This window comes from Lipophrys pholis, assembly GCF_963383615.2.
Source record: "Lipophrys pholis genome assembly, chromosome: 6".
Lineage (NCBI taxonomy): Eukaryota > Metazoa > Chordata > Actinopteri > Blenniiformes > Blenniidae > Lipophrys > Lipophrys pholis.
Window position 1 is genome coordinate 25,991,172 of NC_137629.1, and position 24,222 is coordinate 26,015,393.

The window sequence follows — 24,222 nt, forward strand, 5'->3', positions numbered from 1 at the left end:
AGAAAAGTAAGAAATGCTGAAAAAGTCCTGACCACATTAGTCTTCCTGGGATTGGGATCGGATTAAGCTCTTGAGTTCAAAGAGACAGGAAGTATGACAGACACACGTGGAAACAAAGAAGTCATGCACAGATATTCTGATTCACAATGTTGTTCAGTGTGCAGCCAGGATGGCTGCTGCCCGACGGCCTGCACGTGTGCGCACATAAAGGAAAGGATCGTAAATGATGAAAGGAAGTTGGGGCTTTGTGGTTAAATGAACAGGGCTGGTTAACGAGGTGAAAGGATGCCAGTGTCACGTTTACTGAACACCAGAGGCCTCGAGTCAGAGTGCAGAGCAGAGCAAGGGAAAAGGAAGTCCAATGTGTTGGACATAAAACGGAGTCTGAAAACAGAAACCAACTATTTTGTACTGACTCTCATGTCGCGTGTGGCAGATAGAAAGTCTAAGTGAAAATCACTGTGTGGATTTAATTAATGTTCGATCACGTCTGACAAACACTAGAATTAAGAAAAACACATGGATCACCTCTGAATTCTCAGATTTTTATATATTGATTTATCTTATTAAGTTTTCACAACATATGTGTTCAATGAGAACAAGGCCTTGGAGTCTGGGCACAAGACGCACTGAATGTTGCTGCAGGTTTTTACTGTGTAATAAAAATCATTTTGAGCGGTCATGAATGACAGGTCAAAGACGTATTTTTACCGGGAACATTAAAAAACCGCTGCTTTCATTTTACAGGTGTGTTTTTAAGAACAGTAGCCCCTGAGAATCCAAGATTCATGCTTTTCTCTTTCCGGTTTGAATAAAAAGCAGGTGCAGAGATTACGGCCTGGACGAGCTGCAACCGACACGAATATCCTGTCAGCCTAAAATTTAGTAGACGTGGGAACATCTTCAGATTCTGACAGACATGTGTTGGTACAGGATCTGAGATCTCTCCACCGCTGGCGGTTAAAATCAACAGGAGAATTGAGTTTTTATTCAAGTGTTGTTTCCAACAGAGCAGATAGCAGCACCTTGATGTTGCTGGCAGATGAACGGGAGGTGATATTTCTGCAAGTTATTTAGGAATATACAAACAGTATTTCACACTTCTCTTTACAGAGCTAAGACAAAGTTATGTAAAATTATTAAGGTCACATTTGTAATTTTCTGCTTTAGAATAGGTTGTGCAGAGTCTGAGACGCTCCTCAGATTATACCACTTGAGTCACCGATCTAATCTTGAGATGTCAAGTTATTTTTCTGACATCAGCAGAGTTGAAGTACATAAGAGTCGGATCATGGTGACAAATATGTTCAGTCTGTGAACTTAACCTCCTCCTGTTTCCAGTATCTACATCACAAATGACACAGATTAGACCAGAGGTCGGCAACCTTCATGACCAGGAGAGCCGCTTTATGTCACTTTCCACCAAATCAAATTTAACTGGAGCAGCAAAACATGTCCAACCTTTAAAAAGCGAACACTGCTTATAATGTTTCACATATATACATTTAATAAACTAACAAATACTATAAGTTATGTTGCATTTATTAACTTTAAATTACAATTTGGGAGGGAAAACATTTCATTTTCAGCTTTTTTTTTTTACCAGATTTTTGCAGTTTTACCCTTTTTTTCAGTAATATTGAGATAATTTCCTTTCAGAAATTCTCATTTTAGTTTTTAAAGCAGTTTTAGCATTTCTTTTTTAAAATTTCTTGTGGCTTTAGAAAAACACTTTTTAGAGTCCTTAAATGGACAATTGTGTAAAATAAAAATACTGTGAATGATATAGCTCCGCCTGTTGCAGACCCCTGGTGTAGAAGGTTACTGCTACTAAAACGTTGACGGTATACTTTATATACAGTATATTAGCAGCAGTGGTGTAATGCTTCATAGAGAATATCCCAGATACGAGTCTGGTTTGGTGTGTGTTGGTAGAAAAAACAAACATGCACATGAATGAGATTAATAAAAGCCACCATGATTCTAAGTGTAAATTATTTGCTGTTTGAATATTTCAAATTTGGAATTCATCTGAATCTTCCCAATTGAAAAGCACTGAATATTTTGAAACTACATGAACACACCATTAAAAAAAAAAACAAGTATATTGAATGTTTTAGTCCGCCTGAAACAAACCAATTCACTGGATGATAACCGGAGTCAAATGCAACCTCATATCAAACTTAAAGAAAAAACACATTTTAAACTGTTTTACTCTTATGTGCAGTCGTCAACAGCAATGTGTCCCCAGGAGTGACGATGTCCTGGCCATCAATACTGGAAAATGTCTCTGGACACGCTGGAGCCTCGGGAAATCCTGGGATTTATCTGTAAAAATAACCGAGTCCACTGTTGATTCATTCTACGGCTGCTTCTTGGCAATAAAATTATAGCATAACAGTGTGCAGAGCCTGTCTGGTATTTCACTGCAGAATGTGTTTACATGAGGGAGAGAGAGAGAGAGAGAGAGAGAGAAAGCGAGAGAGAGAGACGCTCGAGCAAAAGTGCTTCAAAAGAATTTACATTGGCAAAAATACAGGAGTACAACTGAGCTGGTATCCCCGTACGAGCAGCAGCACGAGCAAAGAATGACCCGATCAACTCAGTAAATTACTTAAGACATTTTTTAATGGTTCGGTGTAACAAACAGAACGATTGTGTGCATTATTCTGTATCCACAGAGCATTCAGGGAAAAAAAAACAAAAAAACAAAAAAAAAAAACTTCTCATTTCAAATACATTAAAAATAATCACCCATAAAAAATTCACAGAAAAAAAAATTCTTAAAAAAAAAAACAATCAAACAAAAGGAATAACTCAAATCAAGACAATTATTCCAGTGATATTTTTGATATCTTACGAACTTCCCTCTCTTTAACTCGTCTGTGTATACCTGACGACTGAACAAACAGAAAGTGAGATATTGTGTGTTTGTGAGCAGGTGCAGCAGGAATTCTCAGTGTTATGAAGCGCCACCAATTGTTTATACACCTCCCTTCCTTCAGATCATTTTTGTTGATGGTGATTTAAGTGCCATTTTCTCCAAAGATATTCACTTTTCAATGAAGATGCCTCAACAATGCTGGTGGAAAGAAGAAGAAGAAGAAGAAGAAAAAAAAAACCCCAAGTGCTGAAATGCTGGAACTGTGAGAATTTTCCCTCTTAACCATCACCAAAGTAAAGCACTGACCATTTATTTTAAAAGATCATTCTGAGCTGGGTATCGAAGACGAGGGTGCACGATACAGCCGTGCACTTTGCATAGGAATACGTATTGCATGGAGCAGCTGTCTGATATTACACCATAACATCATGGCAACATGTAGGCTGTTGATACAAACAGAAGCAAGGCCAGACTCTCGGAAACTACAGATGCAGTTCAGTGAGAGGGGAAACAACACACACGCACACACACGCACACACTTGTCTCAGCAGTTTTTAGGCAGTTTTCCAGTGCGCTATCCTCAGCAGAAAGACCACAAAGCTGTTCATGAAACCTAAGATTTTATGACAGCATGGTCAGTACCATACAGTAATTACAGATGGCAATGCACATGTACTCTCTCTTGAATCTAACTATAGGCGAATTACTTCACACTCACATCTTTTACATACAAAAAACGGGCTTCGTTTGCATGGAAGCACCGTTTTAAAGAGTTTTTTTTTTTTTGTGTGTGTTTAGTTTTTGGTTAGACTGCGTGGAAAAACCCTTCTCATCCTATCTGACTGAACACTCAGGGTTGTCGGAATGATCATGTTCATGTGTGGATGTATGCATCTTTCATATAGCTGCTGTGGGCACACGAGGCGACAAAACTCTCGTCACGATAACCGAAACGATTCCCATTTTTGTGTTAACGCTTGTGCGCACACCAGTGGGAGTTAAATAATCCCTTCTCAGTTAAAAACAGAAAAATACTGAAAGATAAAGCAGATGATAGATGATAAAATGTTGGACTGGTCCACGTGCTACTACAGTGCAAACTGTGACTGGATCAAACTTATAAGTGAAATGACGAGACTGGATTTCTATTGGTTGGCACTTTTTCAATAATATTACAAAAATCATATTGTCGACAAACAATAATGTACGACATATTAGACTTATTACAAAGCTGTATTATCAGGTAGAAAAAAGAACAAACAATTGAAAGTGGCCTTGGCTGGGACGTCTACAGTATAATCTGAGAATTATTCAGGTTATTCTAGAGAACAGTGAAAAATAGGTGAATCCCTGCTAATCGAGTCTTTGGAATGATTTAAGACGCCCTGTGACGGACGACAGGTGAATCACAGAATGTAGAAATATAGAGAAACAGACAATAAGACATAGATGTGCATATGCCGAAGAAAGCAATCAAATCCAATGACACTGGCCAAGCGCCAAAGGTCAGCGAGGGACCTCGAGGAGTTGAGGCGGAGGTGAGAGCCCCGCCCTGCAGCTCCGGCTCTCCGAGAAGACACAATCAACGCTATCCTGAAAGATTTGAGGAGAGGGGCCTGGAAAAAAAACCCATCTTTCACTAAACTAATCTCATATTGGTATTGGCCGATGGAATGTCTTGGAGAAGAGCTGCTTAGAAATCACCGACTGCAGAAGTAAAAACATTTTCAACCCCGGAGGCCTAACTCGACCGAGGAGCAGCCCTCTCCAGTAACTCCTCCAGCGATTCTGCTCCTTCAAGCTTGGGCTCCTCTTTCTCCTCCTGCTTCAGCTTTTTACCAGAACTTTTACTGGATGAGGGGTCGTCTTCCTGCATCAACTCTTTGGCCAGGATGTTGGTCACAGCATGACCAGCTCGTCTGTGGTTGGCTGACAAAGAGAGGAGGAGAAAACGGTGAGGGACACAAACAGATGGGATTTTTATTTATTTTTCTATTTTTTTAAATCATCACAAGACCAAACAGATATGTCGGCGCATGCCATGAAGTGACATATCTGATGAAAAAGACGTGGAATTAAAAAAACAAAAAACACATGCTAGTTAGTCATACGCCACACCAGCAGCTGTTTGTATCCGTCTCCTTCAAAAAGGAGAGTGTCATTAGTGAATACAGGTCACGAGGTTCCACATATTCACAACAGGTCAAAGTTTCTCGGTACATGTCAGCGCTCTCACTGATTTCCTACACTCACCTTCCAACTGTTTAGTGATACAAATGTGCTCGTTTTAGAAGGGACTTGTTTTTGTGTGGGATTTTTTGTAACCAAGGAAAAAGGAAATACTACCACTACATCTGCCTCCAACAGAAACATGAACACTGTGCGAATGAGTCACAAAGTCACGACCAGACTGACCGACACAACCAAGCAACTCCTCATTAGTGTCAGACTGTCAGATAAGACCTAACATGATATCAATGAAGGAAAACAGGAAAGACTGGCAGGATGGAAGGCTTCTGAAGGAAGAGGAAGAGGAAGAGGAAGAGGTCTAGTGGAGGATAGGAGGAAGGTCACGGGGTAAGAAGGAGGGATGAGACACCATCAGGGGCAGGATGATTCATGTTGTGGGAAGATTAAAGAGGCTGGGGTGACTGAAAATGAGATGAACACGGAAGAGAAGACTGAGTCAGAGAAGTGAGCCGGGAGGAACGACAAGAAGTGACAGAAATATGAGAAACTGAGAAAGCAAGTGAGGCGAGATGAGAAACAGGGACGGACAGGGAAATAGAGGATGACAGACTGTGCCCTGAGGATGTTGTCGCTTTTGTCCCTCTACCTGCTTACTGTTATTTCCTCTCCTCTACACGCACACACACACATTATCTCTCACTACCGCCCTCCATCCTTTACTGCTCCCGTGTGGGAAGACAGCTGCGCAGCAGCGGCCATTTTGAATTATATAGGTCAGTGGGAGATTGTGTTTGTGTGTTTGCTGCAGTTTTATATCAGTCTATAATACACACATTTCACTTCTCAAGCATCAGTACAAGGACAAACCTCATTGCTGTAATGTTGATGCTCGCAAACATGCAAATACACCATGACAAGACAAACAACACACAGACTTGTCGCATGATTCAAACAGGCAAAAACAGAAAAAAATCAGAAATAAAAAGGGACACAAACACACACAAACATGACGTTACCGAGGTCTCCAGAATTAGCTGTGACAAAGAAACAATTGAGTCTGTGGAAAGAGAAGGAATTGTAGATTAAGGGTTGCGTTCATGGTTGACTTGTAGTTGTGAGTCTCAGCTGGACTGATCAGCACAGACAGCTGAGGCGTCGAATTAACACCCCGAGTGAGACAGATCTCTCTTCATCATAAACACCAGGACACGGGAACATTTTCTCTCCTTCTCACTCGACTCCCTCATGCTCACGCTCTGTGTCTATTTCTGTCCATTTCTAACATTGGCCTGACTCATAAACTTACTAATTAGACATTATGCAAATGACCCAAAAACCGAGAGGAGTGTGTTAGTGTGGTTGATATGCGGGTGTGCAGAGTTTGTCCTAAAAATTCCAACCCGCAGAGAAAAGCTCTTCAAAGGCTGTCAAACCAAGCACTCCTCCTCCTCCTCTTCCTCCTCAGAGTGAAGACAGAGAGGAGAAAGAGAGACAGGGATAAGACTCGGGATCAGACGGTTGTTACAGTGGAAGCAGCATAAGGAAAAAGATTAATTCAGACAGAAACCTGCATAATTAAGTAGGATGCAGAAGGATCCTTCATTGGATCTAGTTAAAAGCTTGAGGTGCAAATACAAGACTTGACTGGAAAGACTGAATGAGCACACATGAACAGCCATTTCCAAAAATTATGTTACGCAGATAAACCAAACTTAATGAGCGTCTTTAAATCCCATAAAAACAACAATGGATCTCTGGAAGCAGTCAAACTTTTCCATCAATGTCTTCCAACTGAGCACGAGCCACGGAAGTTTAAATGGACCAAACAGGCTGTGACAGGTGTCAGAACCGCCGTCTACATGCAGAATAGCTCCACTGGTATGTGAAACAGGCACAATTCTGCAGCTGTTTGAAAACTGATCACCATTTCTAATTTGTAGAAATTAGGCCAGTTTGTAGAAATGCCACCTTGTTTAGCACAAGAAACAGCGTATGGAGGTTATACATGTCATATACGGTCGATAAGAAAATGATTGAACATGTGGTTTAACTTGCGTCTTTAAATAAGATGTTAAAAATGAGAAAGCAAGGTGAATGGGAAGGCAATTCAATCGTCTTGCTTTGATGTAGACCAGAGAGATACTCCACATTTCAACTCAGCCAAAGAGGTTAAAGTTAACAGTGCCATGGATCATTCTGCTGGATCAAACAACATGAGCCAGACTTCATCACCCACACACCAGACTCTTGGCTGCCCACGACGGTCTCTAGTTAACCACTTCCCCTCACTTGGACCATTTTTAATAAATACTGACCACTAAAGCCCAGAAACACTTCAAAAGCTCTGTAGTTTTAAAGATGCTCTGACCTCAAGGTCAAGCATCCCAATTTGTCCCTGGTTATTTCAAATCACTCAAATCTTTATACATTTTCTCCTAATAAATCAACAATGAGGTCAAAATATTAACTGTTCAATACATCCTATCCACCCACAGCTGCCCCAATAAAGAGTGCCATCAGTTGTAGTAATAATCCCATTAAATTTCATCGTTATAGTGGTTACAATATTCTGGATGATAGGTGGGCAGGTGTGTCAAAAAAACTACTTTAACACAATTTAAATAAACTTCCATATATTCTAGACTTACTACAAATCGGCTGTGGGATTTTAACTTGTGAATGTCCAAACCCAAGTCTGCTTCTCTAACCTCACAGCCACCACTGCCCTTTAATATATGTTAGTACTCCAACATGTTAGAAGAGCATACGTTTTTTTTTTTTCTTTTTCCGTTTATATGTATGTAGAGATAACTGACAAAACACTCAACTGTAATTCTTTTTAGGCATCTTTAAATGTCACCGTTTGGTTAATCTATTATGCGACTGAGCTGCCCTCACACTGAAAATGAAAACCCTGCAGATCAGAAATGACCGTCAGTATTTCTGGATCCAGAAACAAGTGATTGACAGCCAGAATATCTCGGCCTCTGCTGCCTTGACTCATCATTTCTCAAATCGTCTCCAGCAAGTCTCTGATCATTGGGGAAAAAAAAAAAAAAAAAGCACAATATTTGTGTGGGAGCCGTACACCACTTGGCACTACAAACAGGAAATTCTCAGCATGTATGTTGCAAACACATGGCAGCTCCAATGTTGACTAAATGACACATAGACTTGGCATGAAGCTTAGCAGCTGTATCAGCACAGACAAAAGGCGGTTTTTGGGACTGCTTACGAATGGACGTGATATTAAAAGGAGTGCGTTTGCTTAGTGGAGCCTGGTCAGTGCCACAAATAGTGTGGTGAAACAATCGTCTGTAACACATTACACTCCAGGACACCAACTAATCACTGCCTTATGAGGGAAAGAATGCTTTGTTGTGCAGTGTGATCCGCTACCCTTGGGAAGGGAAAGCACAGAAACAGTAAGAAAAGTGAAGAGAATTTGCAGACAAACGACATATAGTGGCTTTACTGCGTTACATGTAATTGGCAATGTAAGTTTCAACATCCTCCTTGAAATGTTCTCGGTGATACAAGCGAGCTGCCATCTTTGTTTTCTCCCCATATAGTACCTTGTCAGCAGTCATGTGATAAGGTACAAAAAGTGCTACAACCACACTGTATTTGCAGATGTAGGCTGAACCTTCATCAGTACCTTTAACTTAGCAGGGACTTGTATCGCCCTCTCCAGGCTCCACTGGGTAACACATTACTGATCTGCACTGGAGGACTGTGGGAAAGTGTGACGTCATCCCACACCACAATTGACAAATCTGTGTGGGCCACTATTGATGTAAAAGGATGGATTTTATGTCACTAAATAGGTTCAACTGGTGCGTACGTGTGGCTGGGCTACATCTTCACAGAGGGAGTTAAACATGTATGTGACATCACCACTGTTTCATAGTCAGCTTGATTGATGAGAACTCTGGATAATGCTTTCCTCTAATGTCACATCTGTGACAGCACAAGGCTTTGGAGGAGCCTTTCTAAGGGAGCAGACTGTCTGCAGGGCCAGCGTGTGCCTCTATTGTTGCTACGTCCTTTGCCGAGGTCTCTGTTGTGATTGGTGCTTTGTCATCATGGTGCTACTGTGATTGGTTGTTACAGTGAGGGTCATGACCCAGCAGATGGGTCTGTAGAGAGTGTGTAGGGACACCATTCCAGCACTTAAATTGCTTTGAACAGACAAGCATAATTAGGCAAGTGTAACCAATCTGGCAAGTGTGTTTCTAGAAAAGATAGTAAACACAGTTCTTGGGTGTTTCTGTAGAACTGAAAGAGAGTGTTGATGTTGTATTTTAGACGGTGTGTCCTCAGGAATGCCATGTGCCTGTTGGGGTGCACGTATTAGTATGCAAACACGCATGTGTGCCTTTGTATCGGAATGCGAGCATCTGGTGTGTGTGTTTTGTCTGTATGTGATTTAAAGGAAAGGGGGAGGGTGGACACACAGAGAGCAGACAGCTGAGGATCCCCGTGCAGTCTGCTCTTTTTACACAGACAGCACAAACAACACACACGGGGCTGAGGCACAGGTCAAAGGTGAGGGGGTATATAGCCTCCACAGCCTCGTGGCGACCCATTCAGTCACACCGTATGACACAATGAGCGTGACAACACACTCAATGGGCCCTCAGTAGTCTCTTAATGCAGAGTCGGTGACGTTTGCAGTCGCTGCAGCTGGAGGGGAGGGACACTAATGAAGCCTCTTCCATACATAAAAGTAGTGAATGAATTAAAGGATGTGAGTTTTGTTTCATGAGCATGTAAAGTTAACATGGTAATGATTTCAGTGTCAGGGGTATGCTGACTTTTTAAACATGCCAATATAGTTTTGTTTTATTTGTGTAACTGTTTTCTTATTGTCTCTTTAGACTTCTTTAGATTCAGAATCTAATTGTCCATTCACCTGCAATCAGTGGATTAGCGTAGTGTTGTTCATTATCACTCATCTCAACACAGGCGTTATTCATGCATAATAGTCGAGTCACTGTAACCCAAGAAGACTTGAAGCAGGTGTCCAACTTTCCCTTGGAAGCCAGATATGATGGGAGCACATTTATGAGATATATAAACCTTTTACGGGTGTGATCAATCATGTGCACTGAGATCGGTAGCAATAAAGATGTTTCATCCAGATTGAAGGGAAGAGGCCTCTGGTTATAATACTCAAAATAAATTCAAAACAGAGCGTTTCTTTGTATAACAACTCACAAAGTTAGCGCCTGCTTTTTACTTCCTGAACAACTTGCTTTGAGGGCATTTATTGTGGTTGCTTATGTCTTATTCTGGAATAAACAATGCTTTATTCAGCAACTCTCACATAGTGTAGTTGTGAGCCACTGGTTGTGCCTCAGCTGTGTCTATTTAGAGAGAAAACTTGACTACTGGGTGCTCCAGCTCTCTCCTCGACTCCTGCCGAGAAGAACTGTGGCTGTGATTACGACTCCAGGCTTTGTGTAACATAGCTGCCATTGTGATTTTGTCTGTAGTGGGTGAGCTTTGGGTGTGATTGTGGTTGTGACACATTTGTTTTAGTGACTACTACACTGACTACATGGGCCAGTTAAAAGTGATGCTTCTCCATGCTAAGCCCCAAAGTGAACTTAATATATTGCTGCCCCTCCTGCAGCAAGTTTGTCAAAAATATGTTGGAAACAAAACTGCTTTAAAAAACCCCACATGGTCAAATACTAAAAGCTGAAAAAGAAAATCTATATAACTGAAGGTAAAAGGATGGTCTGAAGAAGTATATACTTCTAAAGCTTCATCAATCAACGTCTTGCAGTTCTGTCGTTCTTATAACCAGTCCATACTGATCAGCAGGTAAAATCTTTATCTGTGGTAACTCAGAAGTGTTTCAAAATGATTTGTGGTGAATCAGGTAATTGATTAAAATTTAGGATATCATCTTTCATTGTATGGCGAAGAGGAAAATGTCCCTCAACTTTAGCTTTTTTTGTTCATTTACTGGCTGACAGAACCTTTGTTCTGAGTTTGCAACCAAATGAAATGAAATTGATTTTGTGATAACATGAAGCACACTGGCTGAAGCTAACTGTGATTTAATACCTGGGGAAAGTACTTAAATTTACGATAGGTCACTGGCGTTAACTGATTCTATGAAATATGATATGTCACAAAGAGTCAGGGTGAGAGGGAAAAAAACAGAATCTAACAAGATTTTAATTTCTAGGGAGTACTATAATTTAAGCTGTATTCACTAGAATTACAGGTTTGTTTAAAAACAACTCAAAACTAACAAAATCAAAACAAGAATGTAATAAATATTTATAACTTCATGAAAATTGAAGTTCTATAGATGTATATGTCTTTATTTTTTATGTATATTAGTAAAAGTCTACAGATGTACTTGAGCTTGGATGATGGACGCCTGTTATCCTGGTCTGTTGGTTGAGCCAGTCAGGATGCGTCTCCTCCTACAGGTTCACTAAATAAGACCTCTGACTCAACCAGCCACTCAAACATGTGTGCACGCACAACAACATAAATACAGGCTCTAACAGGGTGGGTGAACAACGCAAGTCCCTTCCTGAGTGTAGGAAGCAATGTGGGTAACCGAGAAGGAGCAGCCTTTAAACACGAGTGGAGAAAATATAAACTCCTAACAAAGCTAAGATTGTGAGAAACACAACATGACTTAGCAACCACAGACAATGAAACTCCAAAAAAACAAAAAAACAAAACAGTACTGAGACTTGGAGGAGAACCTAAACAGAAGAAATACACTTATATTTTCCAATCCTTTACTACAGACAAATAAGAGCAGGGGCCAGAGCTCATTCCCCCCTTTTTTCACACACATGTTGAGGTATTTCCTGTTAAGGAGTGTGAGGTGGCCAAACAGCACTATGGATGACTAACTGAGCCCTCAAATGGGCCCCACTCTTTCTTCCCAGCTCCTGTTTCTCCCTCCTTTTCCCTTCTCACTGTTAGAGTCTCGAAGTTTAGTTGTGAGGAGTGTGTGTGCATTTGTGTTTGTTTGCTTAAGTGCACTTCCCGCACACAATGATTTGCTTAAAGTGACTCAGAAGGTGTGGAAAGACCACGTCCTAAAGCCAGCTTTATGTTAATGCAAGCAACCGACGTGCACTTACCACAACACAAAATAGCTTAAAAGACTGAGACAAAAAGATGTCAACGGAAAATAGTTTATGCAAAAAATTCTGCAATTTATAGACTCTGTTAAACCATTCATATCCAAATGCCAAAAAACTAGAGAAAGACTTGAGGGGGCTGGGTCTGACAAACTTCAGATATTATTTCTGGCTAACCCAGCAGAGCTCTGTGGCGAGATGGATTGTTAACAATTCAGAGGGAGGAAAGGTCAGTTGAGTAAAACTCTACTTCGGCTTTACTTATTCGAAGCATAACTTCTTGGAGCCGACTGCATAGCGAGACAGGATCTGACAAACACTGATGGATCGGTTGCAGTTACAAATGACCCACAAGGTACAATCACGTATGGCCTGGGATGCGGCTAAAATTAGTTCAAATATCAGGGAATGTTTTTAAAAGGACTGTAAACTCTCCGCTCAGTGTCAAACAGCTTGGAAATTCATAAGGAGAGAAAGAGAGATTACAAGGCAGAAAGAAAGGAGAGCAGTCTCCCCTCTGCCTCGGAGCTATTCCAGTCTGGAGCACTGCTTCACATCTGGCTTCTATTGAAAGAGAGAGAGATTGGGTTGCACACACTCCAAAGCCTTTCTTATGTGCAAATACTGAACCCAACCACACACACACACACTTTTTCTCTCCCCTCTGCCTCTCAGTTAATGGGCACTGGACACTTTCCTCACTCACATTGGTTGAGTCATACTAGTAGGAATCATGTTACGAAGTTACAGCTCGTGTTGCGTCGCTTCCATTTTCACTGTTTCATCAGGCCGAAATGTTTTGTAAGAACAACTTTTCAAGCACAAAATACAAAAGAAAACTATTCTGAAAAGTGAGGAACAGGACAGTATGTTTGAGACAGATAATCAGAATACTGGCCTGCATCTGCGCAGAAGGATCAAACAATATGGTCTCAATGAAAGATTATGAAAGTTTCTGGTTGGGCTAATGATGAGGAAAAAAGTTCCGCGTAGTACATGTCATTAAAATTGAGTAGGGGTGGCTTGGTGTGTTAGGTCAAAAGCTCTACAATGATTTATTTTAAGTTTTCAGAATTTTGTGTGTAACATAATAACAGTAGGTTGGAGTTTCACACAACAGACGCCTCAAAACATGAACTCTATGTTATGATTGTTCCTCATGAAGTTTCTTTGTTTTCTAAACTCAGAAATTTTTTTGCGACAAAGACTTCAAGTATCAATCTATCGATTACGGTATGGGTCCAGGCACAAAAGACTGTTTGGAGTGGTTTGATTGTGCGTTTTTCTAATCTTAATTAAAACATTTTTTTATCAAAGTCTTCATAAAAACAAAATTAAGTGCGCAAGACTTTTTTTTTTTCCAAATGAGCCTTGTAAAAGGAGGTGGAAGAGTGGGTTAAATTATAATCCTGGTTGTCTTATATGTGGTGCTTATTATGCTCAAGGACTGTGCAGACATGATTTGTTTGAAATGCTACCGACACTGCGGAAATTAGTAAAGATTAATGTGATTAAAAAAAAGTAACACATTTCTCCTCCTTTACTTTTTCATAGGAATTTCTTTTCTTTTTTTTTTACTTACTACCCACATATCTCTCACATGTTCTGCCCGCACTCTGCTTCACCCGTCTCTTATGCTCATGTTCTTTGTATATTTTCTTATTCCAAAAGCACGCCCTCTTCAGTTGTTCTTTTCTTAGGCATCTTACTGTCCCCACCCACCCTCTTTCTCTTTGTTGTGCGAGCCTTTGATGGTCTTGGCTATGCCACGGTGACCAGGGAAAATGTCCACAGGCCACAGCCTCTGAGCCATGCAACAGATGGGACGGAGGCAAGAGAACATAAACAAATCTGTTGTTGTGTCTTGACTGAAACATAGAGGCCGAGTGACGAAAGGGGACGCAAAGTCTCAAATGCCACACATGGTTCTGTCCAAGGTGGGTACCACATGTGTGGAAGCAATAATAAGAAAAATCTGGAAAGGAAGGAAGGGATTAAAGTTTGAAACATGTGCATGTTTGGTGAGGATTTACTAGTGCGCATGTGCAGAAGTACCTGCTTGCCGTGGGCCTCTCTTCCTCCTGAACGCAGCGCCAGACTGCAGTGCCTCCAACAGGCCATCCATGATACCAGTTTCATCGCCCTCTGTAAACAGCATCACAACACAATGTCAGCAATGCATCAAGCAGATCAAATACACACGTGGGTTCTGATGTAAACTTTTTTTTCTCACGCACGCATGCACGCACACAAAACCCTATCATTTTAATCAATTCTGCTGTGACACATGGTCATTTTCATAAGGGAATGATAAGTAGTTTTACTAAACTCTCGACCTACTCCTCTCTCTGATATGCCGACACACACGTGGGCAGAGGGGACATTTAACACCCACGAGGCCACGTTGGCAAATTAGCAACATTAACCCAGAAGAGCAGTGACCTATTTCATCTAGTTGTCATTGCTTGGAGTTCCATACAGAGCTTGTAAAACAAAGGCTTATTGGAAAGACACACCCACTAAAAACCAAAACCACATAAAATTTAAAACATAGAAAAATAATGTGGCCAACCCCAAAAAACACGGGAAACAATAATTACGTATGTTTACTGGTACAATTAGTGTTGGGGGCCTCTTTATATCTTTGTTTACAGTTAAATTCTCCTCACAGCTCCACTGACCGGTGGTCATAAATAAAATGAGGGTGGGCCAACCCAAGAGGGGCACTCAATCTGTTTACACGTGTGAGTGTTACCATGGAAACTCATAGGGTAGCTTTCGGTGGCACAGCTCAGCACTCAGGCAGATGGTTTTGATTATTTCTATTTGAACCTCAATGGAGGGAGGGGGTGGGGGTGGGGGGGGGGGGGGGGGGGGGGGGGGGGGGGGTTAAAGGTTTATGTTGCCACCTCCTCTACCCTCTGAACACACACACACACACACACACACACACACACACACACACACACACACACACACACACACACACACACACACACACACACACACACACACACACACACACACACACACACACACACACACACACACACACACACACACACACACACACACACACACACACACACACACAGAGCAATAAGCCATGAAGCAGATGGCGTGTGGTCTGGCCTGTCACGTCACAGAAAGTCTCTCTCTTACATGGCTCATATACACCCCTCAATGTCCATGGGGTGGAATTGCACAGATAGATCTGGAAAATGTAGGCCATGAGTTTCCTCTTCCGGTGACACACATATGGATCATTTCCACTTACACTAATCACATGGCTGGCTTAAACCACTGGTGTGAGCAAACAAACACACACACACAGAGCTATTTGTGAGCATGTACTGGGGGCAGTAGAGGCACCAAACAATGACCTAACTGGCTCTTACATGCTTATTATTGATCTGGTGAACACCCAGTTAAAACGGGTAAGTCCTGGGGTGTGTGCTCTTTATAGCCTCAATCATACGTCTCTTGTATATTTGTATGGATGTGGCTGTGGGCAACGCTATTCAATAAAACCAGACACAGGTCTTTACAAATGGAGAACAGTTGTACAGTGTCGGGTTTGTGAGCAATGAAAAAGAAACACAGCTGTCACATTCAATCACATGGTGGTAATAATATACTCATTGTAATGGCATCAAACATTTGGTTGCAGTGTTAGAAGTAGTACAATTAGACACCCATGCACGCACACACACACACACAACATAGCATGATACAAACAGCAACATACTGGAGACTGTAAGAACTTAAGATGGATTAATTATTGTAATAGCATTAGATGGTGAGCTCTTAAAGTTGCCTTTTTGAATCTAATCTACTGTGAATGCACGGACCAACACATCTCTGTTTAACACACACAGGCCACAAGAGGCTTATGTGGAGCAATAGTGCCCCTATTGGGTGTTCACACAATAATGAGAACAAGAATGGACTTCTATCAGAGAAAAATGTCATTAAATGAATACAGTGACTGGGAAAAAAAACACAAAACTGGGTTATTAGTTGAGGATAGAAGCATCGTTTCTGTATGCCAAAATTGTGGCATATAACTTCACTACATAGTATAAGAATCGCTTGGTCTGAGACATCAGGCAAACTAGGTTTATCCAGTTTAATCTCCTCTCATACCTTGTGCCTTTCTCCTCTCTCTCCTCCCCTTGCCTGCTTTTTGAACAGATAAGACGGTCTAATCCCCAGCAGAGCATCTGCTGCCCTGCCCTTCATGTCTTCATCCTCCCCTCCCCCACTTTACTACGCCCTTCACTCCTGCTCTTTGTGTGGAGCACGAGCACTCCTAGAGGCAGTTCCCATACCAGCACTGATGAGGCTGTACCGCACTTGCACACACCCTTCACCACAAGTCAAAGTCTCCCACAGGCTTTTGCAGGCAGTACTGACACCTAGTTGTGGAAAGGTGGTAAAGTCAGTGTTTAATGCAGCATTGGCATAAGTCCAAAAATGGGTTTATGGCAGCCAGGGGAGAAACTCACATTTTACGAGCAAGACTGTATTTATCAAATCAAATTAGAGCAAACATCTGACATTCAACCACAGATGGTGGCTATGGACTGCAGGGTGTGGCAAGCTGTGCCACTTTAAAAGCCTCAGTCCTAAACTTGTAAACTTTATGAGAACCAAAAAAAGACACTTTATGATTAGATTATCCAATAGTGCAAAAAAAAAAAAAAAAAAAGACAATTATCAAATAATCTTTGAACATCAAATCAATCACAACAACTACCATGACATGCCAAATGAGGTTAGAATGGGTGAAACTGTCTGACTCACACAGGAATGGCAAGGTCACAATGTCTAAACACACTCTGACCTCATGGGATTCAACAAACAACTGCAACTATCTGTGTCCAGAAACACTGAGTGAAAAAACTGATGCGATAGCAAGAGTGAGTACAAAGGAGCGAGACCAAAAGAGAAAAAAACTAAACTCAGAACAGGTTGGTGTTCATTGGAGCACCTGCTACAAACAGCCATTGTGTGCAAGACATCCTGTATGAGGGTTATAAACGAATACAAATACATTTACATATGGCTATGGCTGAAGGGATAGTCAAATATGCCACCTGTATGTAAATGATCTGCAGTCCACTGATCTGCTCATGCACCTTAGCACTATCATGTTACCATTGTGTAAAATTCAACTACCCCCCCCCCCCCCCCCCCCCAAATCAACAAGTGGTTTGAAACGTTCAAGAAAACATTCCATTTGGAGCATGTGTTCCTTTAAGTGTTCAGTTCATGAGCAACAGATACAGAGGGGGAGGGAAAAGAAGAAGAAAAGTGGGAGCCATGGAATAAAAGCAAGAAGGAGAGAAGCGAAGAAGCCAGCTGGAACATGGAGAACTAAGAGAGAAAGGCCACAAAGACTTTTTGTGAGAGTTTGAGAAAGCAGACAGACATGCACACACAGTCGGGACACACTTTGGCCAAAACAACATTTTTTCCAACTCATCAGCAATACCCAAGAGAAACATTCAGAAGAAAAAATAAAAAAGAAGCACAGTAACTTCTAACACACAAAAAGTTGGAGCACACCGAGGTTATGGCAAATGTGTTCAACAGCCGGGCCTCTGGAGAAGATGACTGCGGCCAGAGAGATGAAGAATGTACTGGAAGTAGGTCACAGTCAGAGAGAAGGGGGAAAGTGCCTGTGCATAAGTGTGTGACTGCAATGCAGGATTTGAGTGTGTCTGTAGGAATGAAGTGTGTGTGTGTGTGTGTGTGTGTGTGTTACATGGGATAAAATGCTTCAAGCACTTTTCAAAGTATAACAGCATCTCTCAGAAGAGTGAAAATGTGTTTCTGCTGATAAAGACATATCTCAGTATACTTTTTTTTTTTTTCTAAAATGGAAAGCACCTCACAGCAGAGTGAAAAGAGGTCACAGTTAATAGCATACATCTTCCTTGTTCTTGGTTTATGTGGAGCTTCATTGTGACTAGCAAACGCCTAGCAAGTCATCAACATTAGATTAACTCTGGTCTATAACTACTGATTTGCTGCTCCTTGACAAACAGAGATGCATTCACAGATTCTCTCACACACACACACACACACACACACACACACACAAAGACACACACAACTGCTCTAAGAAGTGTGGACTCTGACTGCCCCCAACTGGAACCTACAGGAAATACAACGTGAGAGCAGCATCATTTCTCTTTGCCTTTGGTTCACAGAAAGATAAACAGATATGATCAGAATTTGACCTGCGTTGATGTCCAAGCGCTGGCTCTTCTTGAGTTTCTCCTCTTTTTCCTTTTCTGCTTTTTCTCTTGCCAGCTTGGCCCTCTTGATCTTCTCTTCTGCCTCCTTCCTCTTCTGATTCTCTTTCACAGCTTGCTGGTGGGGGAAAGAGACAAAAGAGGGAATAAACATCAGTGTCTGCTGTGAATATTCAACGTAAGTGCATAATTAGTCCTGAAGACATCGCAGTCATTCTTTAAAAATGTCAGGCGAACGGCTGATCTGATCGATGCAGGTAACTATTCATAACCGTTATCCTCACAAACTGGCAAAACAAGTTCTCGTGTAGAAGCTCTCCCATACCTATACCCACAGTGGCTGTTTAGACTCACAATATAATGCCGTCACTCTCTTTAAACAGGTGTACGGGCACCTGGCTTCATGTTTTCTTTTCAACTGCTGCCTTCTCACAAATGCTCGTGTATTTGTCGTTGAACATACTTTTAATTATGTCATTATCTATTTTGTGTACAACCTGGAAAACCACACCAGTCTGTTTTTGTCAGCTCACTTTTGTCTTTGTTCTTTTTAATACAGACAAGCACCCGTGTGCGCGCACACGCACACACACACACAAACCTGGAACATGCTTATGAAGGTTTTGAGGTCCCCAAAGAATTCCTCCACAGACATTTTTCTTGGGTCAAAGACAAAATACGCTCCCAGATCAGTGTATTGCATCTCCATATTCTTATGCATCAGGTCCAGTTTCTCATACTGTTCGTGGGCAGAGGTTACAAAACTGTGAAGAAGTGTTGTCAAGGTTCATACATTCATAGTGAGATCGATATACTTTGTGTATGGTGCAAGCAAATATTTCATGTAAAAGCCAAACAAAAACGGAACAATAACAGAACAAATCAAGAATTGCAGATATGCAAAATACAAGTATGAAACTAAGAAAGATGCCAATGGATATTCAGTACTTCTATAAGACAAGTTGGCAGACTATTTTTTAATTTCTTTGAAAAAAAAAAGACCAATTTAGGAACTTGATATCAACATAACGATGGAAAAAAGATCGTGTAAAGAGGATATTGACATCTTTTCCACAAACATGTCGTCGTCATTTTGTGGAGGAGGGAATATCTCCAAGTCTTTCTTCAGTTTCTTGATCTGACGGCCCATCAGCTCCAGGTTCTTTTGAATAGTCTCTGCAGAAACTGGAAACCAACAAAAGAGCCTTCATGGAACTGAACTGTTCACTGTGCATAAGTACATTAACAGAAAATTGATATGTAGTGTAAAATGCAAATACTCTATAATCAATTAGAAAAAGGTGATGTAACCAGCAGCCATCAAAGAATCAAACTGTGTACAGAATCATATTAGACAATGTGTTTAATAGTAAACATACCTCGGCTGGCCTTTTCAACATGAATGAGTTCTTCAGGAAAGCTCATGACTTCAGGATACTGCTCCTGGCACACTTCAGCAAGGAAATGGAGCAGCGTCTGCTTCAGATCACCTGATTTGGTGTCCCGCAGCTGATTGAAAAAAAGAATTGATCAAAAATGATGCATGGAAAGATGTTCTTTCAAATGTGTAGTGGCTGGATGGATTCTTCTTTTTCCTCTCGCACATTTGAACATTCTGAAGTTTCGCCAAAACTTTCTAAAGTTGGATTTCCATTATGAAAGAATATAGTCTCACAAATATGTTGTTTGTCAATGTTTGATTCACACAACATCTCTGAAGATTTTAAAAGACCAAAACTACATGAACTGAACTAAGTAGCAAGAATATATTACACTTCATCCAGGATAGTATAAAATATGATTCAGTGTTGATGACACATGAAACTTATTGAAATAATGGGTATTTTACTGGACTTAAAAACTGCTTCGATTATTCTTAATTCACACTTTTTTTTCATTATAATCTTGAGCTGACAACATGAGCTAATAAACATTTTCGTATTGTTGTCACAGACTGACAATAAATTATATTCTGGAATGATATGGGATTGAAAATGCTTTATTATTTTCTATTAATGTGTTTACTTCACTAATTGTAAATCACTTACTTCAGGTCAGTATGTCTACACTTAAAGAAAATAAGTTTACCAAGCTTTTTTTATAGGCGTGTCACATCTGAACAATTCACCTTGCAAAGGTATGATATGGAGAAGCCAAAGGCCTTCCCATTGCGAGACCCAGCATTCATGTAGTTGCCAACAAGCAGAGTGATCTGCAGGAGCTTAGAGAAGCTGTCACTTTTGATGACCTCCTCACAGGCGGCCGTCACAGACACCACATCTGGCTTGATGTTGTTCAGCTGCTCCTCAAACTGCAGCTTGAACAGGATGGCCTCAAGCCGTGGCATCAACTGCTTCACACTGGACATCTGGAGAAACAAAAGCAAAAGGAAGGGTTTCAGATCCCATCCTGGCAAGTTTGTTGCCACATGGAGAGCAAGCAGGAGAGCGAGTGAGCGAGTGTGTCTGAGGCAGATATTCTCCATTACTCACATCCTCCACCATTGAACAAAGGCATTTGTGTTCAACTATATTAGTCCTATCCTGTCTGCCCTGACAGGGCTGGTGCAATGTGTAGTTTCTCAAAATGATATCGCCTACCATTTGTGACAGTTATAAAAATGATAATAAAAAAAAAAAAGAAAAACTTCCAATAAACAGAGAAACATAGCTTTGCTTCCATTTACAAATGATTATAGTGGATCAACCAGATGTCCTTAGTATGACTGGTTAATCAATGACAAGAATCACAAGCAGGAGCTTCTCAATATCCTTAGTAATACTCAAGAACTGCCAGATAGAATATGGAAAATTCACATTAAAAAAGGGGGACAGAAGTGCTTAAATACTGCATGTTTTTACAATAAAATCAAACAAACCTCAACTCAATCTAGTAGCCAGATATTTAAGGAAATCAGGATGTTCTGTGCTTAAACTATTGACAGTGATAGGAATACCTAAACATTTCTAACACCTTATGTGAAATCATTTACATTCATAACCATTCCCAAGTCAGCAGGTAATGAAAATTAAAGACTTTATCTCAAAACAATCAGGTCTACTTTTGGGCCGATGGCAGTGTATTTCACTCTACTTACAACTACTCCAAATTGTTCAGACTCAGCCAAGTCATCGTATTCATCCTTCATTTCTCCCAGGACATCCAGCTTCTCCGCTTCTGGCAGCTGTTTGACGAGGTTCTACATAGTAATAAAACAACAACATAAATGAGCTTCACAATCTAAAGATGTGCATCGGAGTACCGAACGACTCCTTGATTACAGTTTACAAAACTGCTTAGTTAGTTAAAAGTTTATAGAAACCATATATTAAACCGTAAATTATGAACAAACAAAAACACATTAAGACATATCTGAGCTCCGCACCTGAACCATGGACTCTGTGAGAATCTTCTCATTGACCTGCAAGATGGCGGTCTTAATCTCTTCGTATGGGACACGGAATGAGCCCAGGAAAATGGCTGTATGAGCAAACATAAGCAACTCGTTTAATCTTCCGAGATTTGAAGAAGAAAATCTGTGTTTACAACATTCTGTTGGCTTGAGTCCAGGATACATACAGAGGTTCTGTGAAGTCTTGGGATCCAGAATCTTCAGCTCTTTCACTTTCTTCTTCTGCACCTGCTTATTTTCATCTCCACCTTCTTGCTCCTTTTTAGCTGCAGAGGTGTGACAAAGAAAGAAGATAAAGAGACGGTTAAAAAAAAATTCTTTCCCTGTTTATTTTTTAATGCAAGATGACTTGACTAAAGGAACTGCAGCGATATCAGAGAGGTCTGTAATTGAGAAAGAAGTGGATTATAGGGATGTACACATGTGACGGTATGGAAAGTGACAGACTTGGCACTGCATTCTATTTTTTTCTGCTCTCTCCCAACTGTGTGGTGTCAAGGAGGTGTTGGGATTATTGTACAAGTTGCCCATGGTGAGACTGAACTAACACGAAATGCCTGTAACCCTGGAAGATTCATGTCTCTGGAAATATTTAAAAGGTTCACACAGACCAGACACGTGTTAGCTGAGAGGCATTTCCAGTTTGCTTCCAGCGTACGTGCGTGGACATATACTCCAATCTACTGCGCGGGCACACAGAACACCATGACACCCGACAGACAGTTTGCATAAACTTGTACTGACAAGGTCAGCATTGTGACTGTGAGGATGTGTCAGAGGGTGGGGGTGGGGGTGGGGGGGGGGGGGGGGGGGTGCAGGAAATAGATGAACATTCACATGAGCTTGATCGAATAACAGTGCACTGTACCCAGGAACATCAGCATTACTGTCAGCAAAGTGTTAGACGTCACAGTTCATGATTCAATATTACAGATGAACTCTTACAGTATGGTGCACTACAAACTTCAAACCAGATGATTCATCACAATTACTGCTGGATCGTTCATTAGGTGGGATCAGAATGAGCATTGGATGTTCAGGTAACCTCCAGTGGGAATAGCTAGATTTGTTTATATTTTATACACTATAGAATAACATTGCTTATTTGCTGTGGTATCAATGCAAAAAGTCTTGTTCTCATTAATATTAGTTGTTGATGTTGTGCCTTTGACATTTTGTAACATCTTCCAGAAACACTATAGGGACAAACAACCTGACATATTGACGGGTCCTATTCGGCTCTCTTTAAATCCAGCTGGAACACAGAGCAGCCTCTGTGAAGGTCAAACCAGAGGAGGCCGAGGTGAGCAAAAGAGTAGATTGCACTCCTTTTGCTCATTCCAATCTCACTGTTTCAAACTTTGAGCATGGAATTTATTGTTTTGCTTTTTAAAAGCCACATCTCACATTTTTATCCTGTGGAGATGTTCTAACTGTCTCGTGACCTTCAAGGTCCCTTCGTTCCTTTCATTCTTGACATTCAATAAGCTCTGTGACTTTTAGTGGATGAAAACTGGAAAAGAAAAGAAAACTTCTTCAATGTCTTCTCACAGGGAACAAGAATCCACTTGAACGTGCAGGGTATGTGTGTCTGACCTCTGCCTATTAGATAAACAAATCCAGAATTCCCATCCTCAGCACTGCTATTCACAGGCCGGAGATCACCTCACGTAACACCATCGGAAGTTACAATCAGGGACTTTGTAACTACAGGACATCCTTGCTGGACAGACTGTAGCCACAGAAAGGCAATGATGAAATGTTATGAGGGACTTACACTTGTCATCATGCAAGTGTTGGTAACTGTTGTGCGCTACAATTAAAATATACCGAGTCTCAAAGTTTCTTTGCCGAGTGAGTTTATTCAGTTCATGTGTGAATCAAACCTTTCTTACTCTCTCCTTGAATGTAGACATACGAGTTTGTTACATGGGAGAATTGTTATTTGTTTACCGGTGCAGATGATCATTCTGACCACAGTCAATGAAACAACAGCCGCAGCAATACTAGTGACTCATTCATTTGTTTATCCAGCCATATGTCCAGTCAAACTGAGCTTTGTCTCCACATGAGATGCCAATCGGTTGAACAGTCTGTTAATGAGGCCCGACTCCTAATGAGCTCCTCATCTCTCCACTCAGCCAGTCACTCAGAGCACACAGAGCAGGCAGTCAGTGGACTGTGGCCTCAATACGTCTCATTGTTTCACTAAATATTAGCATCAGTTTCATTAAACCCCTCACACACAATCAGCCATCATTTTTGGCTTCAGTTTCAAGTGTCCAAATCTTAACAGTTTGCATTATATCAGTATTCATCAACAGTGACTATCACTTCCAACAAGCATTG

General features: G+C 41.0%; 1 protein-coding gene across 1 annotated transcript; it reads right to left on the reverse strand.

The window, feature by feature from the left end:
• Positions 1-2,607: 2,607 nt before the first annotated feature.
• On the reverse strand, positions 2,608-22,160 carry LOC308110828 (protein diaphanous homolog 1-like). The gene is made up of 10 exons (XM_080465429.1): positions 22,041-22,160; positions 21,847-21,941; positions 21,559-21,660; positions 20,590-20,829; positions 19,841-19,970; positions 19,521-19,646; positions 19,063-19,226; positions 18,447-18,579; positions 14,254-14,343; positions 2,608-4,813 (listed from the first exon to the last, which is right to left on the reverse strand). The coding sequence occupies exons 2-10, from the start codon at positions 21,853-21,855 to the stop codon at positions 4,626-4,628; spliced, it is 1,182 nt and encodes a 393-aa protein (XP_080321555.1). The 5' UTR covers positions 21,856-21,941; positions 22,041-22,160; the 3' UTR covers positions 2,608-4,625.
• Between the last annotated feature and the right edge of the window lie 2,062 nt (positions 22,161-24,222).